Genomic DNA, 16,124 nt, shown 5'->3' on the forward strand with positions numbered 1-16,124 from the left:
AAATTCTTCATTTGTGGTTACATTGCTACATTTAAATGCGTGAATTAGTTCACAATTTTTTGCTGATTTAAACTTACTCAAAAGACTTTGTTAAGAAACATTTTTCATTATTGATAGAAGAAAAATGTCTTTTTAAAAAATTGAAGGATCGTTGCTGTATAATTTTATATAAGTTACAGGTGTATAATACAGGTTCACATACACCCACAAAGGAAACCATCAACAAAACAAGAAGACAACCTACTGAATGTGAGAAAGTATTTGCAAATGATATGATCAATAAGGGGCTAATATCCAAGAAAAATGTCTTCTAAATCTTACCTTTGCTATAGCTAAATGTTACCATTTTTCTTTAAATATTTAAAATACTATATCCTTATCTTCCTAGAACAACCATAATAGTCAAATTTAAATTATTTGCCATAGGTAATCATCTAAAAAGCAAGAGAGTTCCAGAAAAACATCTATTTCTGCTTTATTGACTATGCCAAAGCCTTTGACTGTGTGGATCACAATAAACTGTGGAAAATTCTGAAAGAGATGGAATACCAGACCACCTGACCTGCATCTTGAGAAACCTATATGCAGGTCAGGAAGCAACAGTTAGAACTGGATGGAACAACAGACTGATTCCAAATAGGGAAAGGAGTACGTCAAGGCTGTATATTGTCACCCTACTTATTTAACTTATATGCAGAGTACATCATGAGAAACGCTGGACTGGAAGAAGCACAAGCTGGAATCAAGATTCCTGGGAGAAATATCAATAACCTCAGATATGCAGATGACACCACCCTTATGGCAGAAAGTGAAGAGGAACTAAAAAGCCTCTTGATGAAAGTGAAAGAGGAGAGTGAAAAAGTTGGCTTAAAGCTCAACATTCAGAAAACGAAGATCATGGCATCTGGTCCCATCACTTCATGGGAAATAGATGGGGAAACAGTGTCAGACTTTATTTTCTTGGGCTCAAAAATCACTGCAGATGGTGATTGCAGCCATGAAATTAAAAGACACTTACTTCTTGGAAGAAAAGTTATAACCAACCTAGATAGCATATTGAAAAGCAGAGACATTACTTTGCCAACAAAGGTCCGTCTAGTCAAGGCTGTGGTTTTTCCAGTGGTCATGTAATGGATGTGAGAGTTGGACTGTGAAGAAAGCTGAGCACCGAAGAATTGATGCTTTTGAACTGTGGTGTTGGAGAAGACTCTTGAGAGTACCTTGGACAGCAAGGAGATCCAACCAGTCCATTCTGAAGGAGATCAGTCCTAGATGTTCTTTGCAAGGAATGATGCTAAAGCTGAAACTCCAGTACTTTGGCCACCTCATGCTAAGAGTTGACTCATTGGAAAAGATTCTGATGCTGGGAGGGATTGGGGGCAGGAGGAGAAGGGGCCGACAGAGGATGAGATGGCTGGATGGCATCACCGACTCGATGGATGTGAGTTTGAGTGAACTCCAGGAGATGGTGATGGACAGGGAGGCCTGGCATGCTGAGATTCATCGGGTCGCAAGGAGTCGGAAACGACTGAGTGACTGAACTGAACTGAACTGAACCACTTACTAAATATGGGAGAAAGGAAAGAAAAAGTACAAGTTAATTTTTGGCCCACTATAGGTCAGAAAGAAAAGCTTAATGAAAAGGAAGCAATTTTATAGCACGAAAGAAGTAATACTTTAAGTAGTTGAGCAACTAGTGAAATCATTTTTATGCTATAAATCAGTAAATTTATGTTAGAGTCATTTTTTTCAATAATAATGTCACATTCATTATCAGAAAAAAATTGGGAGATCTTATTTTCTTTAAAATGAGAAAGTATCATTTTTATTTCTACAGCGATTGCTGGACTTTTAATAGGTATGTCATGGTCAGTTTCTTTGTCTTTTTCATTCTCCTTATTTCCTTCCTACTTTAGCAATGGTTGGATGGAAGTCTTTCAGCAAAAAGTTAGTCTCTGAGAGAAGATCAAATATTAGCCCGGATATTTGTTTAATAAGCACAGCTCCAAACAGAAGGGGTGAGTGAGAGCTGAAATACAGCGTCTACTCTATGTATCAAGCCCTACCCTCATGTGGGGCTGCAGCTGGAATCCCAGAGGAAGGGGGACCTATTTTTTTTTAACAATTTATTGAGACATTATTCAAATACCGGAAAATTCAGCATTTTAAAGTGCATAGTTCAGCGGGTTTTATATTTCACAGAATTAAGCAACCATCACCACTGTCCAATTATATGATATTTTCATCACCACCCCCATCAATGTTGCTGTTGTTCGGTCACCCAGTTGTGTCCGACTCTGTGACCCCATGGACGGCAGCATGCCAGACCTCCCTGTCCCTCACCATCTACCAGAGTTTGCCCAAGTTCATGATCATTACATTGGTGATGCTGTCCAGCCATCTCATCCTCTGATGCCCTCTTCTCCTTCTGCCCTTAATCTTTCCCAGCATTAGGGATTTTTCCAGTGAGTACTCTGTCCGCATCAGATGACCAAAATACTGGAACTTCAGCTTCAGCATCAGTCCTTCCAGTGAATATTCAGGGTTGATCTCCCTTGATCTCCCCAATCTTATTGACTGGTTTGATCTCCTTGCTGTCCGAGGGACTTTCAGGAGTCTTCTCCAGCACCACAGTTCTAAATCATCAATTCTCTGGCATTCTGCCTTCTTTATGGTCCAGCTCTCACAATCCCCATCAATACAAAAAACTCCCTTAGGAGTTACCCCTTTCTCCCTTCTCTTCCCCCAGCCTCTGGCAACCATTAATCAACTTTCTGTCTCTGTGCATTTGCCCATTCTAGACCTTTCATGTAAGTGGAATAATCAAATATATGGCCTTTTCTGTCTGACTTCTATCACTTAGCAAAATGTTTTCAAGATTCATCCATGTTATAGCCTGAATCAGTACTTCATTCCTTCTCGTTGCTGAATGGTATTCCATTATAAGGATATGCCACATTTTATTTGTCCACTCATAAGCTGATGGACATTTGGATTGTTTCCACTTTTTTTTTTTTCAATTTTTTGGCTGCAGCATGCAGCATATGGGATCTTATTTCCCCAACCAGGGATTGAATGGTGCCCCCTGCTTTAGAAGCATGGACTCTTAAGCACTGGACTGCCAGGGAAGTCCCTGTTTCCAGTTTGGGACTTATGAATATTGTTGCTATGAACATTTGTAAACATATGTGTTCAAGTCTCTTGGCTATATACCTGAGCGGAATTGCTGGGTCAAATGGAAACTCTATGCTCAAACTTTCGAGGAACTGTCAAACTGTTTTCTAACATGGTTGCACCATTTTATGATCCCAACAGCAATGGATAAGAGTTCCAGTTTTTCCACACTCTTACCAATATTTGTTATTTGCTATTTAAAAATTTTTGTCATCCTATTGGGTAGGAGGGCTTCCCTTGTGGCTCAGCTGGTAAAGAATCCGCCTGCAATGGAGGAGGCCTGGGTTCAATCCGTGGGTTGGGAAGATCCCCTGGAGAAGGGAACAGCTACCCACTCCAGTATTCTGGCCTGGAGAATTCCATGGACTGTATGGTCCATGAAGTCGCAAAGAGTTGGACACAACTGAGCGACTTTTACTTCACTTCACTTCATTGGGTAGGAAGTGGTATGTATCTCTGTGGTTTTGACTCACATTTCCCTAATGACTAATGCTGTTGAGCATCTTTTCATATGCTTATTGACTATTTGTATATCTTCTCTGAGAATTGTCTTTTCAGATATTTTGCCCATTTAAAAACTAGATTATTTATCTTTGCATTGTTTATTTGTTAAATTTATTTATATATTTTGGATATGAGTCCCTCATCATCTATAATTTGCAAAGATTTTCTCCCATTTTGTGAGTTGTCTTTTAGCTTTCTGGATAGTGTCCTTTGAAAAGCAGAAAGGTTTTTATGCCATTCTCCCAAATTTTGATAGAGTCTCATTTATCTCTTTTTTCTTTGGTTGCTATGCTCTTGGTGTCAGATCTAATAGTTCGTTGCCTAATCCAAAATTACAAAGATTCACTACTTCTAAATTTTCTTCTAAGATTTTTGTAATTGTAGCTTTTAAACTTAGGTGTCTGATCCACTTTTAGTCAATATTTGCATATGGTGTGAGATAGGAGTCCAGATTCTTTTTTTTTTTTTTGGCATATGGGGAGCTGATTGTTTCAGCAGTGCATGCCCCCTTTTGATTATGCACAAAGGCACCATCTGGACTGATGGAGAGCCTCTTCAGGTCTTTGATTAAAGAAGATGACAGTCCAGAGCAAGTGGGAATCGGTGACAATCTGTGGAGCAACAACAGAATGAAACCAGGACCTCAGAGGAACGGATGAGGAAAGGGAGAGTAGAGAGAAACTGCAATGAGGAGACTTCTTAACGCCTGTAAGTGGAGATGTGGGCCCCAGTGGAAGGATGACCTGAATGGATTAGTCAGGTAACGTTTCAGGATCCTCAGGACCTGGGGTATTTTTCTGATTGGCCAAGGGAACTTGGTAATGGGGCAACCTGTGTTTCCTTCAGGCATGTGGGGATTAAAGGTAGGGTTACATACAGAGACTTAGAAAATAAACTAATGGTTACCAAAGGGGAAGTAGGGGAGGAACAAATTAGCAGTTTGGGATTAACATATACACACTGCTGCTGCTGCTGCTGCTGCTGCTAAGTCTCTTCAGTCGTGTCCGACTCTGTACAACCCCATAGATGGCAGCCCACCAGGCTTCCCCGTCCCTGGGATTCTCCAGGCAAGAACACTGGCGTGGATTGCCATTTCCTTCTCCAATGCATGAAAGTGAAAAGTGAAAGTGAAGTCGCTCAGTTGTGTCCGACTCTTAGCGACCCCGTGGACTGCAGACTACCAGGCTCCTCCATCCATGGGATTTTCCAGGCAAGAGTACTGGAGTGGAGTACCATTGCCTTCTCTGAACACTACTATATATAAAATAGATAACAAAGATCTACTGTATAGCACAGGAAACTATACTCAATATTTTCTAATAATCTATAAGGGAAAATAATCTGAAAAAAAGTATATAAAACTGATTCACTTTTCTGTGTACCTGAAACTAACACAACATTGTAAACCAACTATGCTTCAATAAGAAAAAGTGGTTGGAGGGGCTTCCCTAGTTGTCCACCAACCAAGACTCTACACTTTAAATGTAGGGGGCCCAGGTTTGATCCCTGGCTAGGAAACTAGATTCCACATGCTGCAACTAAGAGTTGACCTGCCACAACTGAAAAGGAAAAAAAAAAAAAAAAAAATCCTGCACACCAAAACTTAAGATTCCAAGTGCAGCAACTAAGACCCAACGCAGCCAAATAAATACATAATCAAAATATTTTTAAATAAATAAAAACCAAATGGTTAAAGTCATATATTTTGCTGAAAAAATCCTACCTAAAATAAATAAAATATAAAACAAGGAGGGATAGTGAACCAGTGAAGTTTCTCAGTCGTGTCCAAATCTTTGCAATCCCATGGACTGAAGCCTACCAGGCTCCTCCATCCATGGAATTTTCCAGGCAAAGGTACTGAAGTGGGTTGCCATTTCCTTCTCCAGGGGATCTTCCCGACCCAGGGATTGAACCCAGGTCTCCTGCATTGTAGGCAGATGCTTTACCATCTGAGCTACCAGGGCGAAATCAATATTCTTAATTAACTTTGTGAATGATGTTGTTATTTATAAAAATATTTTCATATCTGCCATTTATCCAGTTATTTATACTTCAAAAGTATGCCATCTAGATATTTAATCATGATCCTGAAGTCATGTAATCTCTCTCTATAAGCCTTAAAATTCTGACTTGGTGTATTTTAACTGTGTTGAAAGACACGATTTTTAAAAATAACATTTTCAACCAAGTTGAACATGTTCATGAATCTAATTCTTTACCATGAATTTAATCTGTGTATCACGGGGCTCTCCAAGCATATGTTTTCTGATGAGTTTTCACAGTAATCTATAAATATATTTACAGTTATGGTTCTATATCTAGTGAATGAATCACTCAGTGAGGATAATCGCTACAGAAATAATGTCTGACATACAAAGACAACACATAAATGTTCGTTGATGGAATGATTCACCAGAAAGATAAGTAATATAACTGAAACCACTGTCTTGCAGTTAAAAAAGCAAAAAACAAGAATAAAGATGAGGAGCAAGGGTGGCAGAGGAGAGAGCACAAGAGCGAGTGAGCAATTAGAGGGCAGGAGATAAAGGCTTGACTAATTCCCATCCCGTGACAGACGATCGCTCAGCTCTCTTTGCCTGGGGGACACTGAAGCTTTGTCTTTCTTATAATCCTAGACAAGAATAACAATGCCTGCCAACAAGTTAACCAATAACCATTCGACAAAGAATAAATCTGTACATAAAAGCATATAAGACATTTTGAATGGAAGATTCTGAAATAAGCTATCGTTCTCATGACCATTAAAAATACAACAAAGAGCTATCCAAGTCTTAGTGTGTGGATGAATAATTTAGACCTTATCCAATGGTAAGAACCTATTTAACCCAATAGTAGGTACTGTTTAAGTCCTCTCTGGACCCCAGAGTTGTATTTCAGTTTAAACCTGCAGCATTAATTTAAATTTCCAATGCAGGAAGCGGATGTTGAGCACTGATTAAGTGGGCCAAAAAAATATAGTTATAGGGAACAGAAAATTGATTTTTACTGTTTTCATTTGTTATATAGATTTACAGTCATTATAATTTTTACTATTATGACATACTCTTTGTCTCATACATGGATTTTTTTGATTACAAGGCCTTCTTTAGGGACAAAAGTACCTACTACGATATATGGAAAAAAAATATAATCTGCTCTGCAATGGGGTACTTTATGTTCAATTTCTAAGAGCAGAATATGGCAAAAGATACCTGGATAATTCAAAGCAAAAGAAAAAAATTAATTGGGACTCAATTTAGACAATTGCTTCAGTTCTTTCTTTTAGTTAGTAAATGTATTACAACTGCAGGTGTGTATGCTCAGTCGCTCAGTCACATCCAACTCTTTGCAACCCCATGGACTGTATCCTTCCAGGCTCCTCTGTCCATGGGATTTTCCAGGCAAGAATACTGGAGTGGGTTGCCATTTCCTGATACTATTTCTTAATTATGCTGCAGTGTTTGAAAAGTGTGTTAGTTACTCAGTCATGTCCAACTCGTTGCGACCCCATGGACTGTACCCTGCCAGGCTCTCTCTGTCCATGGAATTCTTTGGGCAAGAATACTGAAGTGGGTAGACATTCTCTTCTCCAGGTGATCTTCTCAATCGAGGGATCAAACCCAGGTCTCCTGCATTACAGGCCGATTCTTTTACCATATTAGCCACCGGGGAAGCCCTCCAGTGTTTGTGTGCTTAGTCACTCAGTCGTGTCCAACTCTTTGTGACCCCAGGGACTGTAACTCACCAGGCTCCACTGTCCATGAGGATTCTCCAGGCAAGAATACTGGAGTGGGTTGCCATGCCCTTCTCCAGGGGACCTTCCCAACCCAGGGATCGAACCCAGGCCTCTCACATTTTAGGCAGATCCTTTACCATCTGAGCCACTGGGGAAGCCAGTGTTTAGTACCAGCTGGAAATGTAGAAAAGATAAGGCAGATAATCTTTAGGGTAATTTAAATGCTTAAATTCATGGTTCTCAATATGCATGAAAGTCACCTAAGAAGCATGAGATCATTGTAGATTCCCAAGTCTCACCCCCAGAGATTTCAAGCTGAGAATTCTAGGAGGTGACCTAGGAAAACGCATCTAATAAACAGGCCAGTTGAATCTACTGCAAGTGGTCTGAGGCCACATCCTGAGAAGCTCTGGGCTTTCAGAGAATGTGAATACTTACAGAGCCCACGAACCACAAGCAGAAAGCAGGAGAGATCCACTCTCTGGCGTGGATTCCACAGTCAATCCACATGGCATTTTTGGCCCTTTGTTCTTTTTTAGAAACCTGCTCAGAGAAAATCAAAAAACAAGTAAGAAGCAGCTTTAGGATAATAACTTCCTGAATACCAGGGCTTCGATTTCATCCTTTTAGCAAATCTATGAAATATCCCCTATTCTCTTCATTCCTTGGAAAATTCTTGGTTTAAAATTCTTTTTATTCCTAAACAAATACCCGATGGTACCAGAGCTACATGAGAAATTGCAGAAGTAGAGACCCAAGAACTAGTGCTTCAGGCCATATCTTCACACTGCAGTTAGAATGAAATGAGCCTGTGTTGGGTGGGCAGCTCTCTGTGGGAAGTGGGCACAAAGAAAGGCTTGGGAGAGGGAAGTTAGTGGTGCCTAAGACAACCTTGGACTCCCTCACCATTTTCCCAGGGTGCACACTTTTATTTAACGTGTAGATCATTCCTTATTTCACACAAAAATAAACACACATCTAACTTGACATCAATTTATTATCAACAGGTCTGGGGACAGAGACCTTATTCTGATTTACCATCTAGGGTACTAGTGTAAGCCGCCAACTTTCTGGAATAAGAACTACCAACTTGTCTTCAATGATAGCCTTTGATGACTTTAGAAGAATTCTCACAAACACCTCTATATAAAATAAATCATCATTCATCTACTTTTAAATATTACACAATTTTAGAGTATGGAGGGAAGGGAGAAGAGTGTTGCAAAATCAAAGAAATATGTGGGGTTGGAATTCCAAAGCAAGAAAAAGAGAGGGTTCCATTTTTAAATTGCCATCTATACCACTCAGGGAGTTTTCTTCTTAACAAACCTGAAGTTACTGATGTCCAACAAAAAGGCAAGTGTGGAAAGCTTTGGCCACAAAGGATCAAATTGTACAAAGAGAATTTCCCAACTGATTTAATCTCCTCAACTTAAAAGACAATCCTGAGTTGTTTCGACTAGTTGCTTTATTCGACCTTCTGTTTAACTGTGGCTGAGCAAATTCTCTTGGTACCCATTCTGACACTGAGGAACCCTAGGGACTCCCACGATGTGCACATCCTTGATTGAGACTGGGACTAAAGCTTGCAGGAAGCATGGTTTTCCAACATGTATATCAGGTCCCAGAAACAGAAGTTCCAAAGAGTACATGCAACAGGGCAAAAAGTAAATGTCATAGGTGGGTATGCCATGATTACATGGATCCAGCCCGGTAGACTAACTCAGCTGCCAAGAGAACCCAATGTTGCCTAGGGTCTGACTTTGTACTGCAAGCTCTCGTCAGAACGGATTAAAACCCAGAAATCCTGACTCCAAATCTTATCTTTGGACAATCAAAGAGCCTCACCTCTCACAGTTTAGAACATGTGAGGAAACCATGTGTGAATGAAATTTTACTAAATCAAATGTATTTCTCCAATAATTAAATTTTTTCAGACCTTCTTTTTAATTTTTTTTTTTTTAGGAGAAAGAGTGGTTTTAAAAATAGCAACAGAACTGCAGAATTAGAAATGAACAGGCAGAAATCAGTTTGGTTTCATGGTTCCCAATATTCTTCCTGTGGCCCAATTCACTGACTTTACTAAGACCAGTTTGTTCAACTGAGAATAAATAACCAAACAGATGGTAACTGAAGCAGAAACGGTCATATCAGCCCTACTGCCAAGAATCCCAGCATTGCTCTGGTTCCTATTCTTTCCTAGTTCCTGTTGTTCAACTCCTTTGGTTCTAAAAACTATAGTAATGTCAATGTTTATTCAAAACAGATCCCTTTCCTTTTTTTTGGCCTAAGTCAGTCAGTCAGTGGTGGTGCTGAGGGTGGTGGTTGTGGTGGTATAAATAAAAGAGGACTTGAAAGATAATCCAGACCACTCTCCTTGTTTTATGAAGGTAGGCATTGAAACCCAGAAAGGTTAAATGACTTATCTATGTCACAGAGTAGATTCTAAAACTGAGGTTACTACTCTTAGGTCAACACTGTAGTAGCAAAGGAAAACAATTTAAAGGTAATCACCAATCACTGAAGATCTGGATATTAAAGTCGAGGATCATTTGTAATACACATATTTCCAGAACTCAAAAGAAAATCCAAGTAATAACAAGCACCACTGGAGAATTAATACCTCCCCAAAGTTGAAAAATCAATGACTCTTCCCATACCTTTAAAACATAAAGTGGGTACTTCTCGTATGAGGATCCAATGTGGATTTTTTCAACCATATCAGGATACCGCTCAGTCATAACTTCTATCCAAGAATAGATCTATCAAAGCAGAAACCAGTGGTCACAGAGCAAGTTCAAAGCATTTCCCTGACAAAGGAAACAGACAAATTCTTCCAGGAAGGGTTATCCCTCTAGAAAAAATTTTGTGGAGATAAAGAGGAACTAAAACACTTGAGGCAGAGTGTTTCTTCTGCTGCTTAGGAAAATCAATAAAATTAAACTTTTGAGAAGTATCAAGGTTTAGGGAAAGTGGAAATGTACTAAGAAACTTACGACAAAGTAGGGAAATATCATCTTTAAAGGATAACTCCTTAAGTTATTTTTAAAGGCTGATAATGTCAAATCCTCACCTCTGTGTATGAAATCCTATTTACCATTCAAGAGTTCATTTTTATATGAGATTTTAAAAAAAATATTCACTTTTCAAGGGTAACCTAAGGAAGCCCCGGGCACTGTCTTTGCACAGGATAAATGGAGCTGCCTTTTTTTCCCAGTGGAGACTTGTGGACTCACAACAAGGGGTGTGAAATGATGAGAAGCAAAGGGGAGAACAGTCTGGAGGAAAAAAGAATCTCTTCTATCCAGGGAAGGAGTTTGATTCTAAAACTCTCTCCTAGGTGGAAGTCTAGTGGTTTGCGATTCTGACAAGATTATAGTAGAAGGAAACAAACAAATAAATTTCTAGTCCTGACTTTAGGCTAGCCCCCACTTCAAAGCAGGTGTTGAGTGGTGGAGCCTGATCATGTTTTAAAGTAGACCAACTTCTCAGGGGCCATTTAAAAATGTTTACACCTTTTGTAATGGAAATAACCAACCCTTGGCCTCGTTTCTAGGAAATTTGCTGAAGGTAATTTCAAATAGCAGTCCTAGCTGAAGGGAAGAGGAGTACCATTTATCCTTGGGTCTTCTTACAGGAGCGTAACTAGGGCGAGTGGTATGTGTGATGGGTTGTTCTGTGTGAGGAATTAAGATGCTTCTGGAAGGTCTACCTGCTGCCAAGTACCAATGCTGTCAGTGTCTGTGGTGTTGAAAATTTAACCATCTGTGATTTCCTCTGTTTACTGTGCTACTCTTCTAAGGCACGCACACATCTAAGAGAACTGCTCCATCCACCTATTTTGTGTTACAGCACTGATAGTTCAGTAGATTTCCTCCAACAAGGGAGGCTGTATTATATTAATTATAGTAAGGCAGCTTTATAGAAAACTTTAAATCTAATCTGCAATAATCAAGGTTACATCCTTTGAATAATGCTCTTCTTTTGCCATTTGTTTTAAGACGTGTTTTTTGGTCATTTGTTTTTCTCCCCTACTGTAGCTTACTTAAAATTTCCTAGTGAGAGTCAATGACAAAAGAAACCCCTTTTGCTCTCCAAGTGAACATGAATGTGGACTGAAGAGCAGAGCTGAAGGGGAAGAAAGGCAGAATTTGGGGGAGAAAGATTGCCGCAATTGCTACAAACCTCTTAGAAAAGATTCAGGATGGGAAGGATGAAGATATCCAAACTGTTTTCTGAAATGTCATTGTGATGAAATGAATTGTGTTCCCCCTCAAATGTGTATATTAATCCCCAATACCTTAGAACATGACTGTATTTGGAGACAGGGCCTTTAAAGTGGTAATTAAGTTGCACTGAAGTGTCAGTGTGGGCCCCAACCCAACCCGACTGGGATTCTAATAGGAAGTGGAGACTACAATGGTCAGCGAGACTTCAGGGATGTGCGCACACTAAGAAAAGGCCATGTGAGGAGGTGGCCATCCACAAGCCAAGGAGAGATGTCTCAGAACAAACCAGCTCTCCTGACACCTTGTTCTTGGACTTCCAACCTCCAGAACTGTGAGAGAATAAATTTCTGTTGTCTAAGCCACTCAATAAATGGCACTTTGTTACAACAGACTGTAGCTCAGGTGGTAAAGAATCTGCCTGCAACGCAGGAGACCCAGGCTCAATCCTTGGGTCAAGAAGTTGCCCTGGAGAAGGGAATGACAACCCACTCCAGTATTCTTGCCTAGAGAATCCCATGGATGGAGGAGCCTAGCGGGCTACAGTCCATGGGTTACAAAGAGTCGAACAAGACTGAGTGACTAACACTACTACTACTGTGGCTAACTAATACTGTTTTCCTCCCATGTCTTTCCAACTCTTTCCTGGGGAGAGGATAAGAAAAAAAAAATAACCTCTTTGAACAAAATACTTAAAATATACCCCCAAAAATACTCTTTTTAAATGTTCAAATCCTTTGTTTATTTAGTTAGGCTGCACTACACAGCTTGTGGGATCTTAATTCCCTGACCATGGATTGAACCTAGGCCCTTGGCACTTAACGCAAGGAATTTTTCCTGGTCTGCCAGGAAAAACCCAGCAACATATTTTAAATACTTCTGTTTAAGGCATCTCGTTCTTCCCACCAAACCCAACACAGCAGTGACACTGTCACCTTCTCCACTTGTCAATCCTGCCTACCCAACCTCTCAACTCCAGGCCTCAAGGTTACTCATGCAGGGCTGATGTAGGCGGCTGGATGGAGATAGTTTAGGTGGAACAGACAAAGTCAAGGTAGGAGAGAGAAAGGAGAGGGCTGAAATGTTAAGATCCCCGTCCACCAGCCCGGCACATCAGTCCTAGAAGCCTGCTGATCTCTGGTTTGAAAGAAAGTGTTAGTCACTCAGTCATGTCCGACTCTTTGCGACCCCATGGACTGTAGCCTGACAGCTCCTCTGTCTCTGGAATTCTCCAGGCAAGAAAACTGGAGTGGGTAGCCATTCCCTTCTCCAGGGGATCTTCTCGACCCAGGGATTGAACCCAGTTCTCCTGCATTGAAGGCAGATTCTTTACCATCTGTGCCACTAGGGAAGACTGAGTTCTGGTTTAACTAACTGGAAAAGAACAGATGGGTTTGAAGATTAAATAGAAAATTGATGCTTATTATTTAAATGTTAGATGTCACAAAAGTATGGATATGGTTCTTAACAGTTTCTGGGCGCCTAGCCAAAAATGATAAAAAAAAAACAACACAACTTCTATTAAGGAATATAGCAGTACTCCTATGAAAGAATAAAAGGTATCAAGGGATTTTATACTACTTGGAGAGTATTATATTGAAAAGAAAGGGGTTTAGCCTTTAAGGGAACAAATATGGGGAAATGGCTCTTAAAGTATGATGTGAAAGCTTATTGAGGTCAACTGAACATGGTATCAAGCTTAGGTTTCCTCTAGGAAAATTGGAACCCGTAAGTACTAAGAGGAAAAGAAACCAATTTCTTAAATATTAAAATACAGGCATCATCATAATCATTACTATTACTATTAGTATTTTAAACAGGTTCCTTCTGAAAAGAATAAAATACACTTAAACACTTTTGCATCCTAAATATAAGTGAATAAATTCCTTTAATTCAGTGAGATAATGTGGCAGTTATTCGGTAAGAATTCATTTAGGATAATGGCTGGAGTGCTATTTTTTGTGTGTGTGGCAGTTTCAATAAAAAGGTCTTATTTTTTAATTTTCTGTTGTTCCTTAGAATGTAGTGTTACTCCTGACAATCAGAGATATTCTTAGCTATGGACAAATAGCCTGCTTAGAGGGGCAAAGTCCAAAATATGATGCAATCTTTCCAGGCAAGATGTCTACAAAAGGACCAATTACCTCTGTATAATCAATCTAATAGTGATTTTTTTTCACCCTCTTCCACTAATTATGATTCTCTAATAATTTCCCATGGCTGAAATGGCAATGCTCATTCAATAAAAACAGGCAGTTTGGAGAGAAACGTTGACAACTTACCTCATTTAGTGAGTGATACTGTTCATAGTAGGAGGAGGATGCCCGGGGGCTGATGGTGTCATTGGAAGTCTGCTGCCGGATAAGATCTTCCACATTTTCCACCAGGACCCTGGGTGATGAAACAAGAGTATGAGCTGGTTTCCAAACAGGGCTCTAATTTTCCCTCGTGGCCCATCGCAGACACAACAGGCAAGTGTGGGGGGAAAGTCACTAAGAAATCTAGCAAGCTCAAGATGAAAACACCACTAGCATGACGGGCTGAAATTCACAAGCCCTCTGCATAGAGCCGCATGGGCGCTGGAGAGACAGTGGCTCCTGTAGAGTATGCTTTCAGGGCCTTCAAAACCTGACCCTTTCTCCAACATCATCAACATTTCTTGATGGTGACTTATTAATGCCTTTTAAATGAACACAGGAATAAGGAAGGTATAGGAAAGTGATCTCATTTAATTCCTCTTGCAAGGGGTCACACAGTTAACTTAGGCACAAACATTTTAACTAAGACGAAATTGAGCCATTCTGTCACCTGGAATGAACAAGAAAAAGTTAGCTGCCATTCTAATAAAGCTTTCTGTACTTTTATTTAGAGTTAGTTGTTCAGTCGTGTCCAACTCTTTGTGACTCCATGGAAGAGGAATTCTCTTGCATGGAATTCTCCAGCCAAGAATAGGGGAGTGAGTAGCCATTCCCTTCTCCAGGGGCTTCCCTGGTGGCTCAGACTTTTGTTTAGACCAACAGGTAAAAGCCAAGACTTTGACATCAGAAAGTTCTGAGTTAGAGTCCTGGATGTGCCACATTCTAGCTGGTTGACCTTGAGAAATTCCTTTGTAAATCTGAAACATTTTCTTACACACAGTGAGGATAGTATCTACCTCACAGGGTTTAATAAGGGTTAAAAGATACAATGTATAGAAAAGCTCAGTACCTTTCCTGAAAGGCATCAGATACTAATAACATGTTATTATAATAATCATAATACGTTATCCAAAGATTGCTTGGCATCCAGGAAGTGCTAGGGCGGCAGGAAAACACTGATGCTTGGGTAATGGATGCGAAAGGAGATATGGACAGGAGACTCTAAAAGGAAGAAGGCATGGGCTTTGAACAGAAAGCATACCTAATGCATATTTTAGTTTAGAGCCAGACATTCCAGAATGCTTGCTGACCTCTTGAAGCAAAATTCCCTTTAGCAGCTGCTTTTTTAAGTGATATCACAAAGCCTACTAAAGTGAATGACATTTTGCTTCCTAAGTCCAGGAACAGAGTAGAGGAATTTTAAGAAGGAACTGGGAGAAACCATAAGAGGCTCCACAGATCACTGAGTCTAACAGTCCATTTCAGACAAGGGACCAAGGTCTTGAGCAGTAAACCACTCGTTCAAGGTCATGGAGCCAGCCTCTTGGGCTTCATCACAAGTCCATTCCAGAGATTTCCATGTGGCATGCTTAATGTAAGTATACATTTTTCTAGGAAGCAATGAGACCATCCACTAGCAAATGCACGGTGTGTGTTGCGTGTGTGTGTGCTCAGTTGCTCAGTCATGTCCAACTCTTTGCAGCCCCACGAACTGTAGCCCACCAGGCTCCTCAGTCCATGGAATTTTCCAAGCAAGAATACTGGAGCGGGGTGCCATTTCCTGTGTCAGGGGATCGTCCTGATCCAGCAGTCAAACCTGAGTCTCTTGCATTGGCAGGTTTCTTTACCACTGTGCCCCCTGGGAAGCCCCAAATGCATCACAGGTGCTTATAATGTCTGTATGCTCAGGTGCTAGTCGTGTCTGACTCTTGGTGACTCCATGGACTGTAGCCCACCAGCCTCCTCTGTCCATGGAATTTTTTAGGCAAGAATTCTGGAGCAGGTTTCCATTTCCTAGTGCTTATAATAGTTACTCAATAAATATGGAATTAAGCCTACCTGAATGGAATTCTGCTCGCATTTAAATGGGCTTTCACATTGCTTACATCAGATGCATTCACAAAAAAATGGACTTCGTATCCCTTCACAATATATTCAGCTGCTACTGGCTGCCAGAGAACAATCTGCAGTTTCAAGAAGGAAAATTGATAAAGACAGTTTTTCACATGGTTCTCATCTGTAGCTAACGCCATAAAAGAGTATCTATAAAGGAAATGAAAAAATAATTTCTGGTCACTGGTCCACTCACAGTCACCAATCCCATTCACACATGTGGTAGTGTAAACA

At 40.2% G+C, this 16,124-nt stretch overlaps 1 protein-coding gene across 2 annotated transcripts in view; it reads right to left on the minus strand.

Moving 5' to 3' along the window:
* The window catches only part of CPB2 (carboxypeptidase B2), a 57,703-nt gene that overhangs the window by 21,832 nt on the left and 19,747 nt on the right, over positions 1-16,124 (minus strand). The window contains 4 exon segments of one of the 2 annotated variants that reach the window (NM_001045997.2): positions 7,853-7,957; positions 10,075-10,176; positions 13,923-14,031; positions 15,837-15,961. In NM_001045997.2, the coding sequence (NP_001039462.1) occupies positions 7,853-7,957; positions 10,075-10,176; positions 13,923-14,031; positions 15,837-15,961 (441 nt within the window). 2 annotated transcript variants of the gene reach the window in all.

Source organism: Bos taurus, chromosome 12 (genome assembly GCF_002263795.3).
Source record: "Bos taurus isolate L1 Dominette 01449 registration number 42190680 breed Hereford chromosome 12, ARS-UCD2.0, whole genome shotgun sequence".
NCBI classification, from domain to species: Eukaryota; Metazoa; Chordata; class Mammalia; order Artiodactyla; family Bovidae; genus Bos; species Bos taurus.